Raw genomic sequence first — 16,022 nt, forward strand, 5'->3', positions numbered from 1 at the left:
ATTCAGTTTCTGCTTTTCCTAAATCATAACAATGCCTCTTCTTTCCCCAGCCTGCCATTTCCCCTTTATTTAAAATTCATATTGGACCAGAGAGACTGATAAACGTAAAAAGATGAGCTTGGAGTATCTTTTGTGCCACATGTGCTGGAAGAATGATCAACACAAAAGGCAGCCAATGCTTTATTAGTCGTTTAGGTGTAGTTGTTGTTCTCCCACAGTCCATCTAACCTAAAAATTGTAGTCTATTAATAGGACTTAAACAGGAGTTTATTTTTTTAGCTTCACTGGAATTGGAAGATGAAAGAAACTTTGCACTTAAATAGCACTTCACAACTTCAAAATCCTGTGTAGATATTAATCTTCCAACAGCACTGTGGGCAGTCATCATCCTCATTTTTCAGATGAGGAAACTGAGACACAGTTTGAGAGGTGGTTGCTTGTTTGTGGTCGCGAGACAAGTAGGTGGCATAGGTAGCATTAAAAAGCAGGAATTTCTCCGTCTTGATCTGCCGATGCGTGGGGCTGAATATCTGTAATTTACCGTGCTTTATCCCCCCTGCTGCTTGAAAGCAGTATAGTTTGTGTGGTAATGGATGTCACTTTGGAAATAAGAATATGTTGTGGGTTGTTTTTTTTTTCTTTTCTTTTTTTTTTCCTTTTCCTAGTTGTCCAGGTGCCACAATGATCCTTTTTTGCCTTCCCAATGGAACTGTCATGCTACACACTGGGGACTTCAGGGCAGATCCTTCTATGGAGCGTTGTCCTCTTCTGATCAGTCGAAAGATTCACACCCTGTACTTGGATACTACGTAAGCTAGTATATCCTTCTTTCCTGTCCCAACAACAACTGTGTCCAATAATAGTACTTTATAGCTAAAAAAATTAATATGAGTGTTTTGATACCACTCATCAGAGCTAAGTGAGTATGTAAAGAAATAAGGTATTTGTTAAAAGGCCATTTGCATAATGTCTGTTGACTTTATACAAATAGGGATATAATAATTGTGTGTGGCATAAAGGTTTTTGCAGTATTCATTTGAGATGGCCAAATTAATCATAAGTGGTATTCAATTGTGAGTGCCATTTGTCCCTGTAAAAGTAGAGGTTTATGAAATTGAAACTGGCTTTCTATGGGTCAGGCCCTTAATGCAAGAAACAAACATTCAAACAGTGAAAGGCTGCTCAGTGTTGGGGTCAGTTGTCCAATTTTTCATTAGACCTTTTTTTGATTCATCCATGTGAAACTGTTTTTCAATACATGATGACTAATACCCAGTTGCAGTGCTTTTGTTTTCTGACCCATATTCTATTACTGTGAATGAATAATGCCTTGTATGACAATTATGTGCATGCCAAAAAATAATAGACCTATGGATGTAATTAGTATGTGACTATTTATAAAAATAGTACTCAAAAGAGGGAAAGATTTCACTAGTCATAGTGTCAGATGAGTGAATATTGGCAGTGTTCTTAAATATGCATATAGACAAGAGTGTACATTGTATAACTTAAAATGTATTTATTGAAAAAGATTAAAGTTTAATCTTAAAAAAATTACCATATGTCGCCATGATTTTTAATAAGTAAATAATAAGTTGAATTGATATTGACGAATAACTTGGCTTTCTCTTCCTTCTGTCATTGTTGTGTGCAGTTTCTGACAAAGCCTATTTATAAAGTAGGATGCCTCCTGTATTCTGTTCTGTTACATATTCATATCCAATTTCCATTTATTAGATACTGCAGTCCTGAATATACTTTTCCTTCTCAACAAGAGGTTATCCAGTTTGCTATCAACACTGCCTTTGAGACAGTAACTCTAAACCCACGTACATTGGTCGTTTGTGGAACCTATTCCATTGGAAAAGAAAAGGTCTTTCTAGGTGTGTAAATGGACATATCAAATCAAAATGAATATATGCATATCTGAATCAACGTAAAGTGAGCTTTTCCTTAAAGTATGTGTGAAGGTAGCTTAGGCTGAACAGTTAGATTTTGTGTATAGCAAAAGAAAGTATGGCTGTTAACTCACGCGATTAACTCAAAAAAATTAATCGCAATTAATTGCACTGTCAAACAATAGAATACCAACTGGAATTTTTTAACTATTTTTGAATGTTTTTCTACATTTTCAAATATATTGACTTAAATTACAACACAGAATTCAAAGTGTACAGAGCTCACGTTATATTATTTTTATTACAAATATTTGCACTGTAGAAAATGATAAACAAAAGAAATAGTATTTTTCAGTTCACCTCATATAAGTACCATAATGCAATCTCTTTATTGTGTAAGTGCAACTTAAAAAAAAAATCTACATTTGTTTTACATAACTGCACTCAAAAACCAAACAATGTAAAATTTTAGAGCCTACAAATCCACTCAGTCCTACTACTTGTCAGCCAGTTGCTAAGGCACACAAGTGTGTTTACATTTATGGGAGATAATGCGGCCAGCTTCTCATTTACAATATCATCAGAAAGTGAGAACAGGTGTTCGCATGGCACTTTTGTAGCTGGCATTGCAAGGTATTTACGTGCCAGATACGCTAAACATTCATATGTCTTTTCGTGCTTCGGCTACCATTCCAGAGGACGTGTTTCCATGCTGATTGCACTCGTTAAAAAGTAATGCGTTAATTAAATTTTGACTGAACTCCTTGCGGGGGTAATAGTATGTCTCCTGCTCTGTTTTACCTGCATTCTGCCATGTATTTCATATTATAGCAGTCTCAGATGATGACCCAGCACATGTTCATTTTAAGGACACTTACCTGCAGATCTGACAAAACAAAGGTACCAATGTGAGATTTCTAAAGATAGCTACAGCACTCGCCCCAATGTTTAAGAATCTGAAGTGCCTTCCAAAATCTGAGAGGGACAAGGTGTGGTGCATGCTTTCAGATGTCTTAAAAGTGCAACACTCGGATGCAGAAACTACAGAACCCAAACCATCAAAAAAGAAAATCAGCTTTCTGCTGGCATCTGACTCAGATGATGAAAGTGAACATGCGTCAGTCTGCACTGCTTTGGATAGTTATTGAGCAGAACCCATCATCAGCATGGACGCATATCCTCTGGAATGGCGGTTGAAGATGAAGGGACATATGAATCTTTATCGCATCTGGCACGTAAATATCTTGCAGTGCCAGCTACAACAGTGCCATGCAAACGCCTGTTGTCACTTTCAGGTGACACTGTAAACAAGAAACGGGCAGCATTATCTCCTGCAAATGTAAACTAACTTGTTTGTCTGAGTGACTGGCTGAACAAGAAGTAGGACTGAATAGACTTGTAGGCTGTAAAGTTTTACATTCTTTTATTTTTGAATGCAGTTATTTTTTTGTACATAATTCTACATTTGTAAGTTCAACTTTCATGATAAAGAGATTGCATTACAGTGCTTGTATTAGGTGAATTGAAAAATCCTATTTCTTTTGTTATTTTACAGTGCAAATACTTGTAATCAAAAATGTAAAATTAGCACTGTACACTTTGTATTCTGTGATATAATTGAAATCAGTATATTTGAAAATGTAGAAAACATCCAAAAATATTTAAATAAATGGTATTCTATTATTGTTTAACAGTGCGATTAATCACGATTAATTTTTTTAATTGCTTGACAGCCCTAAGAGAAAGTAAATTTTAAAATCTAATATTAATTTTTTTAAATGTCAGGAAGTTTTAAAAATTCAATTAAAAACTAGTTTATGATTGAAACATTCACCTGCCGTGTTTGCAAAGTTAACCAAACCATATTGTGCCATTGCATAGAATGCACAAAGTGACTACACACAGAAAGTGAAATTAAGCAATCTAATTTAACCATAGCAAGTGAAGTGCCAATAGTTTACTTTAAAAAACAAAAACAAACCAGCATCACTGGTGAGATTATAAAATTTGTTTTCAATTTTAATAATCTCAAGTGCTATTAGTAACACAGTGAAAGAAATGTAATTATTTTTAAATTTCAATTCTATTAACACTTATTTCCAAGGGCGATATTATGTATTTCCCTGTAAAATGGAAGCAAGTCATACAAATGAACTATTTATTAAAAACATTCCCAGCAGCTCACTGCTTCTTTCTGCTGTTTTCTGTCTTTAATTCAGCCTGTTGTGTCCCAGGCTTAAATCAGCACAGTGATTACCAGACTGTACTTTCGAGAGCAGAAGCCATGCAACATTCATACTTTTTAAAAGATTTTCAAAGTCATTGGTACTAGAATTTCTCTCACTGAAATTCAGGCCATCATTAACATGGGTTGTTTGTCCCTTCTTCAGAACTGTACCAGGTTCTAGTGTCTTAGAAAGAAATGTCAGTTTGCTCCCTTGAACATCAATATATTATTGAGGAGGTATGATTTGTAACCTATTAATAGACTTTTACTTCTCCTCTCTCTGCAAATAATTCTGAAGCTACTGTACAGCAATCAGTGTTTGCCAACAGTTATCACAGTTCTCCTCTATATATTTTAGAATATGAAATAGCTTTGTTGGCAAGCATGGATTTTTGTAATGATAACCAGTGAATCAGTGAGATGATCAGGAACATCTCGGAAACAACAATGGAAATCTTTATTATTTGCAAACTTTGTCTTCATTATGTCTGATCTTTTCCCTTTCACCCTACAGCAATTGCTCAAGTTCTGGGCTCTAAAGTGAGCATGTCCCAAGATAAATACAAAATGCTGCAGTGCTTGGAATCAGCAGCTGTTAATTCCCTCATCACCATGGACTGGAACAATACTTTGCTTCACCTTCTTCCCATGATGCAAATTAATTTTAGGGTAAGTGTAGAAAATATCATCTGCACCTGTTGGCTAACCTTAGCCTGGATGATATAACAGCAATAGGGTACCTTTGGTGCTTTTTGCCACCTGTCAGATCATATTTATTTAGCAATGTTTTGACATATAGCAACACATTGAAAATGAGATGCAATTAAACATTAATAACAGGCTCCAAACATAATGCACAGAAAGTGTAATTTCACTCTAATGTAGTGTTCATGGAACAAGATTAGATGAGACTTGTTCAAAGGCTTGCCATTTGTGGCCTTTTTTTGAAGTAGGTTTTATTTAATGATTGCAGGATCTCTCCTATTAACAATTAATATACTGGGACACTTAGTCCTGGCTTCTCTCTTTCCATTAATTTGTGTGTTGTAAAAAAGGACTGAAGGGGTTCTCTTCCTCAAACTTCCTCTCTTTTTAGGCAGTTAATAGAAGGGATATTGTCAACTTGACATCATCAAAAGTTTTAATCTTGTGTTTAAAAAAAAGGTCATTTCAGCTATGACACATGCCCCTGAGTCCACTGCTAGTTTTTATGGCTTTACATTCACCTTTCCTCATTTTAGACAGTTTTTCTTTCCTCTGTTGCTGTGTGGAAGACCTGCACAAACTACAGAAGGAAATGGACTATATGAGAAACAGTGAAACTGACACAGAATGTAGTTAAAAGAACATCATGATCAAACTGAAGAAGAAATAGATTCCCGTCTTTCAGTTATAAGAATATCAGGTGTTACTTGTAACAATAGTAAGTAAAAGGATTTTAGACAGAAGTGTGTTTTATTTTTTGTGAAGTTGACTTTTGTGTACAAGTTTTATACAAGGGAATCAAGTGCCATGTGTTTGTTCTGAAATGAAGCCTGAGATCATATCATAAGTATTCATAGATGATGGAAGGGATAAACATGTTTTTATTTTAGTTTTATTTTAGTTTTTAAAAGCTTCATTCCCCCTTCTTATTTAAAAGCTAGAATATTGACTCCCATAAAAAGCAGATTAAAGGTGAGTTTATAGGTTTTTGTTGATTTTACCAGAGTATGTAGGTTGAGGGGGAATGGGAAAACAGTGCATTTTTGAAATAGATTAGAAAGTGCAGAGCAACAACAGGCAATCAACACAACAGGGAGGAGCTCTCTATTTGTTGTATGCTAATTGAGATACATTGCACCCTTTAATTGTATGAGAAGTTGGTAAATTCTACATTACACCTTAATGTTAGTGTACAGGTATTAAGTTATGTTGACTGAATCTCAGGAAATTTCCATGTCATGAAAGATGCATAGTGTGTAGGCAAATATGTCTAGCCTTTAAACAGGACAATACTAAAAAAGAAATAAAAACAGAACAATTGGACCATGTTTAAAGGTGACCTAAAACAAAGAGGAAGTGATGAGGATGCTAATCTGGGTTCGGTTCCTTGCTCTGCCACAGACTACCAGTGTGGGTGGGAGGGATAGCTTAGTGGTTTGAGCATTGGCCTGCTAAACCCAGGGTTGTGAGTTCAATCCTTGAGGGGGCCATTAGGGATCTGGGGCAAAAATTGGGGATTGGTCCTGCTTTGAGCAGGGGGTTGGACTAGATGACCTCCTGAGGTCCCTTCCAACCCTGATATTCTATGACTTAGTCTCTCTCTGCCTCATTCTCTATCTGTAACATGATGATACTGTTGTCAGACCTCAGAGGGGTGTTGTAAGAATAACTACATTAAGACTGAGGTGTTCAAGCTCCAGGGATGGGGGCCATATAAATTGACTTAAGTAGATAGATAGAAACATATGTAGTGCGATAAGTCAGAGGATCTCAACTGGGGGTCTGTGGTCCTTTGGGGGGATGTGAGCAGGTTGCTGGGGGTCCGCCAAAATAAACTAGAGAGCAGGGCCAGCGTTGGGGTCGCTGGGGCCCATGCAGAAAGCCGAAGTCTGAGCCCCTCCACTCAGGGCTGAAGCTGAAGTCCGAGCAACTTAGCTTCATGGGGCCCCCTGTGGTGTGGGGTGCTGGGCAATTACCCTGTTTACTACCCCCCACTGGTGGCCCTGGAGCAGAAAAACAGTTGTTGTGGCACAGGTGGGTCATGAAGTTTTTATTGCCTTTTGGGGGTGCTTCAGAAAGCAAAAGGTTGAGAACCCCTGCTGTAAATTACACTGTGGGGCAGAGGGGAAAGGCCCGGGCTGTACAGGAAAGACAACCAACCAGAAAGTGTAAGAAAAAATGTGTTGAGGGAGAATCTTTTTCACCATCCTTTCTAGATGCTCTTCCTGCTAAAATCCCATCCTTCTGTCCCTTTAGTATGTAAGTTACAGACATGTAATTTTACCATTTCTGTCACCTCAGTGTGGCCTCCAGTTACCATTATGAGGATTACTTTGCCCCCCAAAAAAGAACCATCTAGATCTGCCAGTGTGATAAGTTTTCAGTGAAGCCAATAGCTGGAGTCTGTGTCCGGGTGCCAGTGATGTCATTAAGATGTATGGAGATCACAAACTCATTTGAACAGGTGTTCAATGCTTATGGATGAGCCCATGCAGCATTAACCTGGTGTCTGTTTAGTAAATGTGTGAAAATCAAAAGAACAATATTATAACAATAAATCAGCTAGTATCTGGCAGTCTGTTTTTTGGATTAAGGAATAATAAATAATATGAGTCATTTTTATACAGTATACATTTCTTTACCCAGGTGGTTCTTCCCTCTTTTATTATTTCATGCTCAGCTGAGCAACCTTTGTCATGAATTGCAGACTCGTTACCTGGGAAATCTGGCTACTTGTATGCCCTCATTACTGTCATTTTACAGTCATGTACAACAGATAGAAACACATGTAAACCATACTGTCATTTTAATCAATTTTATCTTTGAACCCATAATGTGAGTTATAGAAATATTATCCCAGTTTTACGTATGGGGAACTGAGAAACAGTTAATTTGCCTAAGATCACACAGGAATTCTCTGACTGAGATGTGAATTGAACACTGGTCTCTGGAGTCCCAATCCAGTCCAGTGCCCTATCCACTAGTCCATCCTATATCAAGATTTCTGGGTCTGCCCCATATCTTGTTTTGATATGCATTTTGTTCAATCCCTAGCCCTATTTAGGGACCAGTCCTGATATTGTTCCTCAGCCCCATTGGTTTCTGATAACTAAAGCTTTGTGCTAGCTCAGAAACCTGCAAAGTCTTTGAAGTCACTAGGGAAATTTGTCTCAGTCAGGAGCTCAGGTTCAGCATTTAATTTATGTTTTGAATCCATCTGTGATCTCAAACATCAGGTGGCTTTTAAGAGATGCATAACATTATTATTATTTATTATGTATTGCAGCAGTGCCTAGAAGCCCCAGTTATGTGCCAGGGCCCCATTGTGCTAGGCACTGTACAGACACATAACAAAAAAACTGTTCTGGCTGCAAAGAGGTTAGTCTTGTCAATTTTAAGGATTGTGCTGCAGTTCTTCTCACTTAGACGGCTAATGCCTCCCCAATAACCTGCTTCCAGGTAAAGAACTGAAAAAGAAGCTCTAAAAATTAAACAGGCTTTTCATGATTGAAGGTTAGGTTAAGGTGATAGCTGATGGTAAAATTGTGCATTTCTGAAGAATACTTCTGAGGTTCCCTGGATCAAAGCTGGATGTCTTTGGCTTTTATTTCCACTCAATCAAGTCAGATTTTGCCTTTTCTCAAACAGTGAATATTTTAAAACTTGCCTGGAACAAAGTTATCCATGAGATGGTACCTGGAGTGGGTTAACAAAAATGAGTTCAGTGTTATGAAAGAGTCTTGCATTCCGTGACTTCCTTCTTCACTCACAGGTCTTCTGAAGCAATCATAGGCACATTCACTTCCTTCCAGAATGCCAGTCTTCTAGTAGACTTCTACAGATATACTAGGAAACATACTTTCTTTTAAATATAATTGTAGGGATAACTGATTATTTCTTTTTGATAAATATTCTGATATTTTGTAGCTGCACTTTGTCAGTCATACAGACTCATGCTCTCTTCACTTTATTCCTCACAGCCCCTTTTTCTAACCTCAAATTGCTTCCTAGTGTTTTTGTTTTCTCTTGTATATCTTACCTTTTTATTCACTCTCCCTGATTCCAAAACTAAAGTAGCAGAAGCATGTGTTGTGATTTTTTTTTTTTAACTTTTGTACATCTGCTTAATTCCAGATTTCAATTTATTTGGCCTCTGCGCCTTCATCCCATGTTGATTTCCAAGAGCAAAATCAAAAAAGGTTCTTTTTTTTTCATTTTGGAAGAAGCTACTTAATTATTTGCCAATATGTAGTTTAGCTCTCCATGTATGGTTTATAGGTGCTACGTTGATTCAGCAGAGAACCTCACTCATCTAAAGACACTTGGCTAATTATAAAAACCAAAGAAATCGCTCTCCTTTTCTCCTAAATAGTGACCAGAGTTTAAAGATTTTTTTAATATCAGCATCTTCAGCCTAGACCTGAAGCAGACAAATATCACTACTCTAAGATTCTGTACTAGTTATGATTATGACCTAATAATAATAGGTCAAGTGGCAGGACTAAGGATCAAAGTAGACTTCTGTGGCTCCAGTGAATCCCAAGCATATCCCTGCCATACTCCCTCCCTTGGGCTCCATGCTTGTTAGCTAAGTTCTGTGCTGTGCAGAGGGTGTGTATCCTTCTCCCTACCTGGGTCCATTCTTCTTTGTACAGTCAATCTGCACTAATGACTATTACAGCATTGAAGGTGGGGGCTGTAACTGCCCCAGTAGAGTGTATATAGAACTTTATGTCTACAAAAGCTTTACATACGTTGAATAACAGTTCTCACAAAAACCCCCAAGCTAGACCAGGAAGGGCAAGTCACATTGCATCAAAGACTGTACCAAAGAAACAAATCTAAACCTGGAAGCAAGCACACCCTTTTTGCCCTATAAATAGCATCCCTGCTTGTTATCCAAGTCAAAGAGTGGAATTCAAATCAATATTCTCTACCTGCAGTTGTTACAGTTACGACTGCTTTCAGCCTGGTACTGGATGAGTGTGGTCAATATTAACTAGTAATTTTGCAACATTTTCTTGAGACCAGTAAAGGAATCAAAGTAAGATATTAAAATACAACTATTTTACAGACATTCTATCAAGTGGAAGCAAGATGTAGGGCTACAGGTTCACATTACGGATGTCCTTTTTCCAAATCCTTTACTATGCAAAGCTTTGTTTTTGAAAGCATAGGAAGAATAAAATAGATTAATTGCTCCAGTAATGCAAATGGATTTGCTGTGTGAAAAGAAAGGGCAAACGGTAATTCAAAGAGACTGGTTACTTCAATGGAATGCTTAGTTTTACTACAAAAAAATGCTGGGGTCATTTAAATACTTATGAATATCTGCTCTTGAATAAGCAAGCTGCACGGAAGTGTTGTTGGGGCTGATTGTAAATTAACCATTTAATCATGTTTGAGCCTTCTCATACCATATGGGATCCATTTGCTCATGCTGCTGCTGACTTCAGCAAAATAGTAGATAACAGGCTGTCATGGTGATCGAAGGAGGTTGATTGAGTAATGAATTATATTTTCTATTTTAAAAGGATGAAGGTTTTGGGGCCGTATTGACTGAGGGTCTGAGGAATTTTAAAAAAGCAGTATGAATATGTTCCTTGTTTAACTCTTTATGAAGAAGCTCTGAAGTTCGCCATGTTCTTGTACGAAGGAAGCCTTTTTCCCCCTAAAAATATTAACATTAAAAGAATTCCCCTTGAATCACACAAACATCTGTTTGTATCAGTGAAATCATGAGACTTTTTCCATTTAAATTCATAGTGGAAGAATTTCAAGGAGTACAAGCTTTCCAGGGCAAGGACTGTGTCTTTATATTCTATATATTTTATATGTTCTATTCATGACTTACCACAATGGGGTGCGACTATAATATACAAGCATTAGGGTGGGATTTTCAGAAGAGTCTAAGGATTTGCCTACGCGGCAGTTAAAAACCCACAGCTGCCCTGTACCAGCTGATTTAGGCTCATGGACTTGGGCTAAGGGGCTGTTTAATTGCAGGGTAAACATTTGGGCTGGAGCCCAGGCTCTAGGACCCAGCGAGGTAGGAAGATCCCAGAGCTTGGGCTGCAGCCTGAGCTCAAACATCTACAACACCATTAAACAGCCCCTTTGTCTAAGCCCCAGGAGCCCACGTCAGCTAGCACAGGCAAGCCGTGGGTATCTTATTGCAGTGTGGACATAACCTACGTGATTTAGAAGCACATTTGACTTTGTCAGACTGAAAATCCCACCCTTAAAAATTAACAGTATGTACCTGATTAATAAACTCGTAACAAAATCTGAGAGCAGGCTAATCTCATAATTGTTCTACTGAATTTTAGTTCATCTCATAATTGTCCTACTAGAACGGCATGTACTGTCCTTGGTTTTTATTAAGACAGGAGGGGCAAGTATAATGCATGTGTCTTATCTTATGAAGAGTGCAGTACGAAATGTCAATCTCCTTAAAAACGAATCATGATGGGCAGATATAGTCCTTTTAGGCTTATGATTGCCATCTTAATGAAACCTAACCTTTTCCACTGTACTAGGTAAATGGAGTCTTTGAAGAATGGCCGTAGCTCCCATTACTGAATAAAGAATGTACTTATTTATTTATGGTCCTTTATTTTCAAATGTGCCTGTCTTGGTAGTTGTGAATATTGCTGTCGAGTGTATACTGGAACCATGGTGCTGCTGGTGGCAGCATTTCACTTCCCTTTCCCCAAACTCTGCAGCGTCTGCTGGTTCAGTTGGTGCTAAATCACAGTTATTCTCTTTTCTTTCAAGCAGTCATTATTTATCTTGTAAAAAGAAAAGGAGTACTTGTGGCACCTTCTTCTTCCTGCTCCTGGCTTGTTGTTAACTGTTCTGAAATCGAAAATCTTGTAGGGCTTTCAGATGGACACGGTGGATATCTACAGTACACAAGTGAAACTGATTTCCTATTTCTGACTTCTCTTTATGCTAATGTAGGATTGAAGATTCCTTACACTTCTTCCTCTCCCTCTTTTACCCTTATTCCTTTGCTAACCCATAAACAAAATTGAAGGCTGCCTCAGGCAAATTATGCGAGTTTCAGGTCAGATCTTTGGAATCAATTGAGTTAAAAGAAGAGAAACTATTCCCTCAGGTCATGTTCAGTTTGGTTTTTGGAAGCATGGTCTAGTGGTCTGAGAAGGGAGGCTCTATACATATCACAGGAAGTGATTTGCTGTGTTGTTTTTTGTGGGTCACTTTCTCTCTCTGAGCATCAGCGTTCCCATCTGTAATATGGAGCTAATAATATTTGTTTGTATTTGTAGAGCATTTTGAGGTCCTTAGCTGAAAAGTGCTATTTAAGTGTAAAGTATTGATCATAACTGTTTTCTAGCCAGCTGGCATTTAAAACAAAAAAAGGGAAAGTGCCTATTAAAGTGTTGTACAGAAATATAGTTTAATCTCCAATGTCTCCCTCTCCAAACCCGAAACCTTTTAGACTATTGGATCATTGTGATTATTGTGGTGTTTAACAGCCTTTATGAATGTGCTGTCTTTTATTAACAGGGCTTGCAAAACCACTTAAGCAAGTTCTCAGAGAAGTTTGACCAAGTTCTGGCTTTCAGGCCCACTGGATGGACATACTCCGATTCGTGTCACGCTCTGGCAGATATCAAACCTCAGACCAGGGGAAAGATCACCATATATGGTACAAGCATTATAAATGGCTCAGTACATTTAATTCTGTGTGGATTGTTTGTATACATTTTATTCTAGCACCTCTTACTGTTCATCATATTATCTACTTATTGGTATCACTTCTGTTAAGAAGCTGAGCAGATAAATGTCTCCAGGATAAGTCTAAGAATTGACCAGTCTGGAACACTGTAAATGCAGATTTTAAATACTGTTTCCTTTAGTGCCCCTCTTTCAAAAAACAGTTTGATCTGATGCTTTAAGACAAACACAGACTCCATGGGTAAAATGCTATTCCCATTGAACTCAATAGGAGTTTTGCCAGGGATTTCAACAGAGCCAGGATTTCCTTCCATATGTGGTTTCATGTGAAAGACCCTGTGCCTGCTGCAGAGCTTCCATAGGTACCAGCCTGTTTCTTCTGTTCTTATTGGTGCAGTCTCTGGCAAACAATTTATGGATGGAGTTAAATCTCCTAGAAAATCTCTCCTCTCGTCACTCAACAAAGTAGCTGGGGTCACTGAATTTGCACTAATGATTGACACTGTAGATTGATCCTAGTTAATCCTTCCAATAATGAAGTCTGGATTTTTACTTGATCCTTGGAGTAAAGTTTAAATCTCCATTTAATTAAAATATTCTTTTTAAGTATTTCTTTGTTTCTTGCAAAAATATTTTTAGTAAGACTTACAGCTAAGCAGACTGCCTGAGGTATCTTTGCATTGTTTTGCTACAGGGATTCCTTACAGTGAACACAGCAGTTACCTAGAAATGAAACGATTTGTCCAGTGGCTGAAGCCACAGAAAATCATTCCCACTGTAAATGTTGGTGACTGGAGAGCCAGAAACATGATGGAAAAGCATTTTAGAGACTGGAAGATGGAGCCTACTGAGCTGAGGGAAGAATGTACGTTCCAAAGCATGTGTGCCGGGGGAGGGATTGAACTACCCAGGAATTTTATCTAGCCTTCCTTTTTCTATGAAGCCTCGTTTGAGAAGAAACAAGCTGCCATTGTCCTGCAAGAGAGAGTACGGTCAGATTCTCCCACAAGTGGGCCTAACTTTCCTGTTTAACCATTAGCCTATTTTCTCCTAGCTTATACTTTCAAAAAAATGGCAAATGTGTCTTTCAGGTTATTTTGGAAAATTATTCAGTGTATTTGCTTTCCACAAAACTATCCAGTAAAACACTTAAGCACTTTCATAAGTTTAAGCACCTGAATAGTCCCACTGACTTCACTGGGACTGCTCAGATGCTTAAAGTTAGGCACATGCTGAAGTGCTGGATACCAGCCTAAGTTTCACTCCTCTTTGCCATCTTTTGCTTGCATGATATGGCTTTAGGATGTTGCAGAGCTCAACGAAAGAAATGGAACCATGATTATTACCAGTGTGTCAGAATTATACATTCTTTCTGATATCAGTCTAATGTCCAGATGTATGACATTGGCCTTTAAAATGGGGAACAGACCATCCCATATTACTAAAGGTACGAGAGGACATTTGAATTAACATGGTATTAAATCATTTAAAAGGAGGTGGAGATTTCAGTCATTTCAGTACCAGATCAAGCATTTCTGAGAAATGACTGTAATGAATGAGGGGATGACATCCGTTTATGTGGCACAATGTAAATTCAGAGAGCAGGTTGTTGCATTGTGAGGCAGAGCTAAGGGTTATAACGCTAATGTTTTCACATATCTGCAAACTTTACACCATAACAGAGGACCAATTTGGGCTGCTAGCAATTAGGCACTTTGTAGAATAATGAATGTTTATAAGGATATTCCCACCCTTGTGTATTTTAACATTCAGTATATGAACATTTTTATAAATCTGTTTTAAATAAAGAATCTAAATTAAGCCCGTTGTTTTTTCTTCAGATAAAGACCTTCACAATTAAGAGGAAGTGAATGTGAGTACATGTTGCAAGGCCAGCCTAACAAGCCGCCTTAATTCAGAATGCCCATTAAAGACACTGTGTGTTACACATGTGCCCTGGGCATGCAAGATTTGTTCCGTACCCTGGGTCATGCAAACATTTATGTACATTTTTAAGCATGCATTTGGTCCCACTGAAGTCCATGAAACTTCTCAGGTGTTTAAAATGAAGCCATGTGCATATTTGCAAGATCAGGTCCTAAGTCTGCACATATAGGCGGGTCTGTCCTCTGCCCCACAGAACGAAGGGAAGCAAATACTAGGAGGTGGCAGTAGCAATATAGGTTTTGCCTGCTGTGCTGTTTTTCCTGAATCCTGCACCATGCTCACATAGTTTAAGAAAGTGACTGTGGGCTTCCACACCAGTATTTTAATTTAAACATCAGAATAAGATCTCATTTCAGGAAAATATATCTAGAAGAAACAACAACAAAAAGCATCATTTATGAAAAATAATCCAGAAAGGTGGTGGATTTTCTTGGGGAAAACATTTCTTTACTGATCTTTGTAAAGATAATCAGACACTTTCCTATAGTAGTGAGCTCTGTGATTTTGATGAGCAAATAGTCTCATAGTTCTCTTTCACAGGGAAATAATATTCCCGTATACGTCTTTTTGTTGAAAAAAGATCTTGGCTACATTACAAATTTTTCAACTAGAAGCAATTACATTTAGATGTACTGGAATGTAGCAGTCAGTTACGTAATTGTATCTACATTAAGCAACTCAAAAATCTGAGATTCTGTCAGGTTTTTACTTTAACCAGTGTTTAGCATTCAGGATTAACCTCAATTAATTGTGAGAATTTCTCTCATCACAAGAGCTACTTAATACCACTGATTAGTAAAGCTTTGTACAGGCATCAGTCCCTGGATTAGGCTAGGCTGCGTTCAGCACAGGAGTGGGAGTCATGAAAGGTGGTTTTCATGCTTCACCCTGATATTGGGGCTGATTTGGTCCCTGACATAACATAGAGCAGCCTCAGAACTTCTCTAATTAGTGTTGGCTGCCAACAGCCCTTAAGCAGATGCTCCACCAACCCAGGAATGACCAGAGCACAGTTTCGCTCTGGCCAGGCTCCCTTCCTTCTGAACATACCCCCTACACCTGGGCTAGAAGCAATGCAAATCGGAGACTGAACTGACACACACAGTTTACTGGGACCTTGTTCGGGCGCGGGAGGGATGTGCTAGGGAGTGGGGCCATGGCTGCAGCACATGAGAGAGAGCTGCCCTAAGTTACACCAGGGCTTTTTGAGCCCTTGGAGCAGCCCAGAATTAGAATGACACAAAGATGGGTTAAAGCTGCTTTTGTCCTCTTCCTCTGGGCTGCACCTAATCTGCTCCCCATCCTGGAGGTGTGGAAGAGAATCTCACCCCCCCGGCGTTGAGATGGTCAGCTATTTGGGGTAGGGATGGTCATCTTATGCTATGCGTTCACAATTACTAGATGAGGTGGACTCTATTGTACTACAAATAATGTGAAGCTATTTAAAATCCAAGCCGCATTTCTCATCAGATTTTTCAATTTGTATATTTTCCAGTGACACTGTGTAAGTAGATAAAAGTATGTTTGTTTTGAGTACAGGA

The 16,022-nt window shown here is 38.2% G+C and overlaps 1 protein-coding gene across 7 annotated transcripts in view; it reads left to right on the forward strand.

Moving 5' to 3' along the window:
- DCLRE1A (DNA cross-link repair 1A) overlaps nucleotides 1-16,022 on the forward strand; it is an 86,232-nt gene that overhangs the window by 10,738 nt on the left and 59,472 nt on the right. For 3 of the 7 annotated variants that reach the window (XM_073354311.1, XM_073354310.1, XM_073354312.1), the window contains exons 6-10: nucleotides 666-809; nucleotides 1,738-1,883; nucleotides 4,640-4,794; nucleotides 12,364-12,505; nucleotides 13,229-14,355. In XM_073354311.1, coding sequence (XP_073210412.1) covers nucleotides 666-809; nucleotides 1,738-1,883; nucleotides 4,640-4,794; nucleotides 12,364-12,505; nucleotides 13,229-13,458 — 817 coding nt within the window. In that variant the 3' untranslated portion in view covers nucleotides 13,459-14,355. Of the gene's footprint in view, nucleotides 1-665; nucleotides 810-1,737; nucleotides 1,884-4,639; nucleotides 4,795-5,366; nucleotides 8,898-12,363; nucleotides 12,506-13,228; nucleotides 14,356-14,375; nucleotides 14,679-16,022 lie in introns of those variants that run through there. The other 4 variants (XM_073354315.1, XM_073354314.1, XM_073354313.1 and 1 more) reach the window with 3 other exon arrangements.

The sequence above is a fragment of the Lepidochelys kempii genome, chromosome 7 (genome assembly GCF_965140265.1).
Source record: "Lepidochelys kempii isolate rLepKem1 chromosome 7, rLepKem1.hap2, whole genome shotgun sequence".
In the NCBI taxonomy this organism is placed as follows: domain Eukaryota; kingdom Metazoa; phylum Chordata; order Testudines; family Cheloniidae; genus Lepidochelys; species Lepidochelys kempii.